This window comes from Alosa sapidissima, chromosome 22 (assembly GCF_018492685.1).
Source record: "Alosa sapidissima isolate fAloSap1 chromosome 22, fAloSap1.pri, whole genome shotgun sequence".
NCBI classification, from domain to species: domain Eukaryota; kingdom Metazoa; phylum Chordata; class Actinopteri; order Clupeiformes; family Clupeidae; genus Alosa; species Alosa sapidissima.
The window spans coordinates 14682536-14691442 of record NC_055978.1 but is presented as its reverse complement, the minus strand read 5'-3'; the positions used below and the strand labels follow the sequence as shown (position 1 = coordinate 14691442).

Here is an 8907-nt window from a genome sequence, read left to right as displayed (position 1 = left end):
GCACCTGTGTACAATGATGCGTGCACATGCGTGCACACACACAGACTTTAGGTCAGGTGCACGCACTGGCTCTGTCTGAGTCATCAAGACATCTTCAAAGCAGAGAGAGAGAAGGCACAGAAAGAAGCAGAAAGAGAGAGAGAGAGAGAGAGAGAGAGAGAGAGAGATAGAGAGAGAGAGGTTGGGGGAGGAAAGAACTAAGGGATGAAAAAGAAGACAAAAAAACAGGGAGCAGAAAAGGACACAGAAAAAAGAAATAATGGGGAGGGAAAGAATGTCAAAAAGATTGCACAGTGAGACTAAATGGATAGATTACTGATTTCATAGAAGAAAAGAAAGAAAAGAAAGAAAGAAAGAAAGAAAGAAAGAAAGAAAGAAAAACACCAAACAAGTACCAGAAAGGAACACTCTCACATCATGTAATAGCTATATCTTTGATCTCGCAAAATCATTACTGGCCTTAATGAATAGCCCGCTTGTGCAACTTTAAATTTGGACCCATTTTTCAACAAAACACATTTTACAATGAAAAACACTGCCCTGGGTCACGTTACTGAAAATGTTAAGTCATGGGTCCCTACAACTAAAACTAGTTTATTTGATGGATGCTCTTGTCTACACATACAGGTGAGAGCTTGTCTTCACTGCTTATATGTTACCAATATTAGGTAGGAAGTGGCCAACCTCCTTATGTAATAACTTCTTTGAGTTAAGTGATTTCCCATTAGCGTATGTAAGCAGTGTCCAGGGAGACGCAAACGTAGACTTCAAGGGACCACTCCTGAGAGGCACGCGCACTCGTCGTCTTGATTCTGTTTGCGATAAACATCCACTTCCCACTCTGGTTGACCCAAGGAGGATGGGGCTCTGTTTGGGCTTGTTTCAGATCCCCTTGTCCGGTTTTTGGCCTGGTTGAGCTTGAGGGGGGGCCCCGCTGCTTTATTTGTGGACACTCTCTCTGTCTCGATTGTTTGCCCGCTCCAACTGTGAAAACAGGATGGCTCTGAAAAAGTGGACGACGCGGATCGCCTGTCTGTCTGTTGCAACCCCCTCGTGTTTTTCTTCCTGTTTTAAGCCCGAGCTTTGCCGGCGGATTTTATGCGTCTATATACGCGCGGCTATTTTTGTGAGGCGGAGCGCCTGTTTCGTAAACACTGTTAGCACTCTCTGCGTTCTCTCGCTGGCTCACCCCGTGACCTGTCACTGGGCAGGTCCGTTACTGCAAACCCACTGTAACACACCCACAACACCAAACTGGGTAATACTTTCCTGCTTTACTGTCATCTGTTGTGGATACATTTAAGGTCTGTTAAGCCACTGTATAATATGTGAAGGTTTAAAGGTATTAAATAATATGACTAATTTTGAAGCTTTTACTTACTACTCTTAAAAAAAAGACATATAGAAACTGACATCCATTCCTTTAATGCAAACAGCATCAGGAGGAGACCAAGTGTAGTATTATACTGGATTCATCTTCCATTATGAACTAAACAGGAGTGGTATACCACAGCACTGAGGATTACCATATACCACACTATAGCATAACACACAGCTGTGACTGGATTATTGGATAGAGACGATGTACAGTATGTAAGCTGGTTATGGCATATACCACGAAGGAGGTGTATGTGTATATGTGTGTGTGTGTGTAGGTGTGTGTGTGTGTGTGTGTGTGTGTGTGTGTGTGTGTTGTGTAAGAGGATAGAGTTCTGCTGCACCCCCCCGGGTGTCTCATTTACTTCCAGATAAGGAGTCCAGTCCGCCAGACCACCCATGGCTCCGACACGCTCAGACACCCTCTATACCCCCGCCAACTCCTCCTGCTGCTGGGAAATGCTGGCAGACGCTCCGTGCTTTCTGCATCTCTCTCCCTCTCTCCCTCCATCTCTACATTGGCCCAATCTTTCTTTCTTTCCACATTCAGTCTATCCTTTCTTTCTCTCATCTCTTTCTCTTTCCCTCTCTTATTGTTTTTGTCTTTACTGCTTCTCTCTCTCCCCCTCTCTCTGCTGTCTCTATGTCATATTTTCCCTACACCCTTGTCTCTCTCTCTCTCTCTCCCCCTCCCTCCCCTCTCCCTCTGCGTCTGAGTTCTGGCCGTTGTGAGTCCCTGGTCATGTTTACATTCCCCACCCTTGCAGGCAATTGAGTCTGCATGCTGATCCATGTAGAGGCTCCCACTGCACCCCGCTGCACAGATCACCACCCCCCCTGCCCCAACCGCCGTACACCCCCCCCCCCAGCTGGGCGCGCTTATCAGAGCTTCGACCCAGAACTATCTGCACATAGTCAAGCGAAGCGGGGGTGAAAGATGGCATGCACCGATACACCGCTATCCTTCTCCCAGAGGGTTACTGGGTCAAATCAGCCTCAAGCAACACACACACACACACACACACACACACACACACACACAAGTGAAGTAGTTTCCCATACAGTGCTTTATATGGGCCAGCGATGAATATCTCATAAGCAATACAAGAAATGATTGCAAACAATCAGGCGACTGAGATTCAAAGGAGGCCTTTAAATGAGGGGAGATGAGATTTCATGCATGTGGTCATGGGTCAGTAGCTTGGCCACTCGAAAATAAATTCCAGAAGTACGCATTTGCTGTGATGTGAATTCTCTTGGCTCCTGCTCGCCCTGGACGCACTGTCTGAATCTTGTGTCGTGAGAAGGGGATCCTTATAAGGCCACAGCGGCAGGATGTAACATAACAAGCAAGAGGGGAGCTGCCATGCGATATAGTTCCCTTAGAAGCATTGAGGGACGCTGTGTGTGTGTGTGTGTGTGTGTGTGTGGTGGATATCTTGTCCCCTTGGCGACTGGGCTAGGCTGTCAACACACAGGACACATGTGGAGCATCAGCATGGCCAAAAGGCACCGTCTCACTGTTTCACTGTTCTACTGCCTCTGGGCAAAATTAAAGCCAGCAGGGCCACAGAGATCCTGGGTCAGACAGACACTGCTAAACTGTTGTCTCTGAAGACAGAGGGAGTGAGTGAGTAAGTGAGAGAAAGAGAGAGAGAAAGAGAGAGAGAGAGAGAGAGATAGAGGGGGCCTCTTAACACAGTCCCACTTGGCTGCTCTCAGGGAATTCGCACCGTTGCTCAATTTCAAACCTCCTGACACCACGACTGCAACGGCTGCATCCAGGACTCTGGACAAAATCTGGACAAAGTGCAAGACAAACAAATGGCTAAGCTCCTCTGCTTGATCTAGCAGGCAGTAGTGAGGCAAGAAGGAGTGTGTAAGGTTGTGTGTGTGTGTGTGTGTGTGTGTGTGTGTGAGTGTGCGAAATAGAGACAGAGAGAGAGAGAGAGAGAGAGAGAGAGAGATTTATCCAGCGTCTTATCTCACAGCTCTGGATAGAGAGAACACATATGGCGTCTTTCCCCCTGAACAGTGACGAGAGATCTCATTTCTTTATTGCCAAAGCCGCTCTCAGACTGACTTCAAATCAGCACCATATAGCAGGTGGCAAGAGAGAAGCAAAGAAACACACACACACACACAAACACACACACACACACACACACACACACACACACACACACACACACACACACACACACTGGGCTGAGCGTAAGTACCCAGAAAAATTAGGGAACTTTCCTCCCCACTCCACAAACTTGACTCAATTACTGGGAAGCTGCCAGGACTCAGTTACAGACTGAGCCTCAAAGAGAGAGAGAGAGAGAGAGAGAGAGAGAGAGAGAGAGAGAGAGAGAGAGAGAGGACAGTGAGAGAGAACGGAGTGTTCTGTCCATCAGAGAGCAGACGGGTAGCAGTTCATTAAGGCCCAAATGACCCCTGGCGCGTCTCGGCTGTGCCGCAGGGGCCCCGGACAGCTGTCAGCAGACCGCTGTGGAGGCGGAGCGGCAACCCCGGCTACTGTCTCAATCAGCAGAGAGGGTGGCACTGCCCGCGCTTACGCTGAGCCAGCCAAGGTGCCCACACACTCACACACACACAAGCCATGGTGCCCAGCGAAAACACACACGCCAGCTGAAAGATCTCATGGACAAGTACGGGTGCTACAGGAGCATGGGTGGATTATGAACATTCGGGCCCCTGGGCCCAGATGTTTTAAGGGCCCCCCACTAATTGTCGCATATGTGGGAGGGGGGGTTTTCCCCCAAAACATTTTTAATTTGTTTGATGTGATTTCCTGTATTCTGGTGCATTTTGGGGATGGCCAATACTTTAATTCAATCATATTCATAGCCTACATCCTGATTTGTTGATATTGAGGCAATGATTCCATGCAAAGGCTTGGGCTTCAGGGCCCCCTGACCACTTGGGCCCCTGGGCCTGGGCCCGGTAGGCCCGTGCAGTAATCCATCCCTGTACAGGAGGACCAGCAGAGAGGAGAAGTGGAAGTGTTTTCAGCGAGAGATGCTGTGATACACACACACACACACACACACACACACACACACACACACATACTCTTAGATACATGAGCATGTACAAATGCACACACACACACGCACACGCACATGCACACGCACGCACAGGAATTTACAGCAGTACAACAAACAAATGTAACGCACACATGCCCCGACACTACACACAAATGCCTATTCATGCATACCACTATGTCCACACAAACAGAAGACTCTTACACGGTCACATTTCAATGAGAAAGCGAGCCAAATATGTCCTTTAGTCATGTTGTTTTTTTCACAGGCATACCTGAAGGGGACTGCCCAACCAACTGTCACAAGAGCGGAACACTTAACGAGTCCCTTCAGAGGGCAAAGAGGTGGTCAGATTTTAAATAGAAACAAAACAACCAAAAAAACATTCCAAAGAATGATCGCTATTTTCAAGCCCAGACCACAATCACAAGACTCACTTTTGCTGTGTACTAAATGATCTATCTAAAAGATAAAAACGACAGAACATCTCTGAACACCAAGAGGAAGAAAAGCACCCATTTTAATGGCCTTGCTTGACGCTCTTGATCTTTTATTAGTTATGAAGCCTTTTTATTGGTTTACAGTTATAAGGCCGTCAGGTGGCGTTCCGTGTTTGCTTAGAATTTGGATAAACATACAAGACTTGATCACAAGTTCCTTGGGTTTTGCAAAACACTTAGTGCTGACCATCTGTCTCTGACCGCTCAGGGATATAAACATTTGCTGTTTGCCACGAGAGTAGCTTCCTTCCTTCCCTCCTCATTAGGCCAAAAAGGAGCTTTAGAAAAAAACACACAAGTATGCTGAACTCACGAGTCCTCAGTAAACAGTAAACATTAAGGGCAGCTTGCGTGCTGCCCTGCGTTTATACTGAGGTAAACATGTCCACACAAGCAAGTGTCTCTCTTAGCACACGACCAATCTACTTGAGCCCCGTTTCACTGGATCACACAGCGCACGCATTAATCAGTGCCCCCCCCCCCCCCCTCTGTCTCTCCCTCTCTCTTTCTTTCTCTCTCTGCCTCACGCTCAACCTTCCCTCCCTGTCAGTCATGGCAGCTCGCGGCCCTCCTACACTTTGCAGGAGACAGGGGATTAGCCCTGAGATCCCATGCTCAATACCACCCATGGGTGACTAATTGACCCCCCACCCACCCCCCAGCACCAAAAAGGACATGCAAGAACAGGTAAGGCATTTATGTGTATGTGTGTGTGTGTGTGTGTGTGTGTGTGTGTGTGTGTGTGTGTCTGTAGGGTTGGCGGTGGTGTACAAATACACTTGCTCCCTGGTGGGGCTACATGAGAAGCCACTGGTGAGCTCAATCAGGGGGAATGACTTGGTAATGAAGCCACCAGGAGGAATATCTTGCCAGGGTCACCGAGCATTAGGTCAAACGGTGAACAGCCAAACGGAGGGACGCACTCCCCCCTGGCCCTGGCCCCAGACCTCCCTCCCACACACACACACACACACACACACACACACACACACACACACACACACACACACACACACAGTCATGCCCCTGTAGCACCTTAACACAATAACCATGACGGTGCTGGAGTCTGAGAGCAGTGAGCCGCTGATCCGGCTTTGAAGTGCTCCGGCATTTACTGGCGGTTAAGAAAACTGCTAAAGCCTGTTAACCGCCGCAGCTGACAACGCCAAGAAAAGCACAACGGTCGCGAGCGTCCGTCAAAACCTGAGCAGTAAACAAGACAACGGCCGGGAAGGACTGACCAAACAGGAAGCCCCGATTTAATTCGTGATGCAAGGCACCTCAACTGAAAATATTTTGGCGGGAGTTTTTGAATTCCTCATGCTGGAAACACCCTCCCTCCCCTTCTCAAACTCTAACTCTGATCTCAGTCTATCACATTCTTCCCTTCCTCTCTCTCTCTCTCTCAGTCTCTTTCTCGTTCTCTCTCTCTATATCTCTGTCTCTCTTCCACTGGTCCATTTTTTTTTTGAGCTGCCAAACATTTTAAAACACTCCCAGAAAACCTTGGCAGCCCTGTTTGGTATGGGAAAGCACTTAGGGCGATTTGTGTGTGGCTATCGCTTGCTTGAGTTTTCTCACCATGCAATTTTAAAATAAGGGGAGAAGCCTGAGAATCAAACTTGTTGGGGGAGGAAGGCTAGCGATCTATCTTGAAACGGTACTCCAGTGAGTGGTAGGGTGGGAACGAGGGGTGTTGACCGCAGAGAAAGAAAGACAGAGGAGGGGTGGGGAGGAGGTCTGCGTGCAGGTCAGGTTGTTTCACAGGGGGCCTCTCAGGTAGCTGGAATTACTACGCGCTGCTACACACACACACACACAAACACACACACACACACACACACACACACACACACACACACACACACACACGCACACTCACCCCAACCCTCCTGTCAGCCTCTTAAACATCCACCATGGATTATTGCTTAGATAGAGATCCTAATAGCCTCAGCGGAAAAAAAAAAACCCAACAAGCTACTCCACCCCATGCATGTGGAAGTCAGTGTGTGTGTGTGTGTGTGTGTGTGTGTGTGTGAGAGAGAGAGACATAACTTTCAATTACTGTAATGTCAGCTTGAGGTAGACAGAGTAAATAATAAAAGTCACGCGTGCACATTTGCACACTATGATAGGATATGCAAAGTATATGCTGACTGAATCTAACATGAGACAAAATAGGAGCAGCCTTGTTTTTCTTCCTTTAACTACTTAAATGGAATCATGAAAAGGTTAAAATGAACACTGTAAAAACAAAAAAAAGTGTCATACAATTTAATGGAAATACAAGCCTTCTGCCAAGCTCCACTGTGCTGAAAGGAAAGGACACCTGCAGCACCTATGATTAAGAACACATTTCATTCGGGAGGTCCAGTCCAGTTCTAATTGAAGACACAAGCACAGTTCCTACGCTGAGAATCAGACTAAGGAGACACCAGAAAGGCATGCTCAAGGACACACACATCCACCTGTACAGTGAATCACTAGCCCAAACACCTCACATAAAAACACACACACACACACACGGAGACCTCAGAAGTCAGACCTAAGGCAGACTTAGTAGACATTAGTAAAACTACACACACAGAGACACAAACACACACATGTGTGTGTCTGTATACCGTGACTGGAAAGCAGTTCCAGCTGAGTGGTGCCCCCTCTCCCCCTCTCGGCTCTCCCCCTGACACACTGACCTTGCTGATCTTACTCTCCTCCGACTCTCTGCTGCGCGCCGGTGGAGTCCTCCGCTCCTGGTACTCCTGGCCCTTGAATGACAGCTGGCAGGAGGAGAGCAGGGGTGACTCGCTGGCCCTCACCTCCGTGGGGGCCCGAGTGGGGGCGTGGTAACCCTGAGTGACGCCGCCGACACCCACGCCGATGCCGGCACCGGCGCCGCTGCGGGCCAGGTTGGGCATGGGGTGAGCGGTGTGCACCGGCCGGGAGCCGACGCTGGGCTGCCTGAGCTTGGACGCCACCCCCACCACCGGCATGGTGCTCTGACCGGTCCGTCGGACGCGTGGAACGCTGGACACGTGGAGATGTTAAGTCAAAGACGAGGGTGGGGAAGAAAAAAAAATTAAAAATGAAGAAAAACAAAAAACAGGAGTCCGAGGAGTCCGTTCTCCAAGTTTCCCACACGAACGCGCGTGTGTGTGCGTGTGCGTGCGTGTGTGCGTGAGAGAGGGAGAGAGAGAGAAACAAGAGTCCAGTGTCTCCTCCTTGACGTCTGGTAGAGAAGGCGTGCAAAGAGGAGGCGGGGAGGGGAGAGAGAGGGGGAGAAAGAGAGAGGGAGGGAGAGAGAGAGAGAGAGAGGGAGAGAGAGAGAGAGAGAGAGAGAGAGAGACGCGGCGTTTCAGTCTTCAGGAGGAGCGCAGCCACAGTCATTCTGCTGCTCACAGCGTGAGCGGCACTGAGAGGAAACTGAGACGGCTTCTCCACAACTCACTCCCCCCTCGGTTTCTGCCCTCCTCCTTCTGAGGCTTCTCCTCCTCTCTCTCTCTTTCTCTCTCTCTCTCCTCCTTGTGCTCTCTATTTTTTTCCCTCCCTCCCACTCTACTACAAAACCAAACAGTTCTCAGGGGCGTGAACTTCACTAGAAGGTAACCACCGCTCAGTGTGCAATGCCTATGATTACACAGACCTGTCTCTCTCTCTCTCTCTCTCTCTGTCTCTCTCTCTCTCTCTCTCTCTCTCTCTCTCTCTCTCTCTCTCTCTCTCTCTCTCTCTCTCTCTCTCTCTCTCTCTCTCTCTCTCGCTTTCTTTCTTTCTTTCTTTGGAGGACATTCCACAGGAACGTGTAGTTCTCTGATTCCAACTGTCAAAACAGCTCTCCCATAGACTAGCAGCGAGGGCTGGACACAGACAGACACAGAAACCTCTTCCTCTCTCTCTCTCTCTCTCTCTTGTGTGCTGCTGGCTCACACGGCCTCTGCCATAAAAGACCACTGTTAAAGTTTCAATCAAAGAATGAAGAAATC

General features: G+C 49.1%; 1 protein-coding gene across 1 annotated transcript in view; it reads right to left on the bottom strand.

Moving 5' to 3' along the window:
* The window catches only part of nav3 (neuron navigator 3), a 165656-nt gene extending 157301 nt beyond the window's left edge, over window positions 1-8355 (bottom strand). The window contains 1 exon segment of the mRNA XM_042078849.1: window positions 7624-8355. Within this exon segment, the coding sequence (XP_041934783.1) occupies window positions 7624-7920 (297 nt within the window). The 5' untranslated portion in view covers window positions 7921-8355.
* Between the last annotated feature and the right edge of the window lie 552 nt (window positions 8356-8907).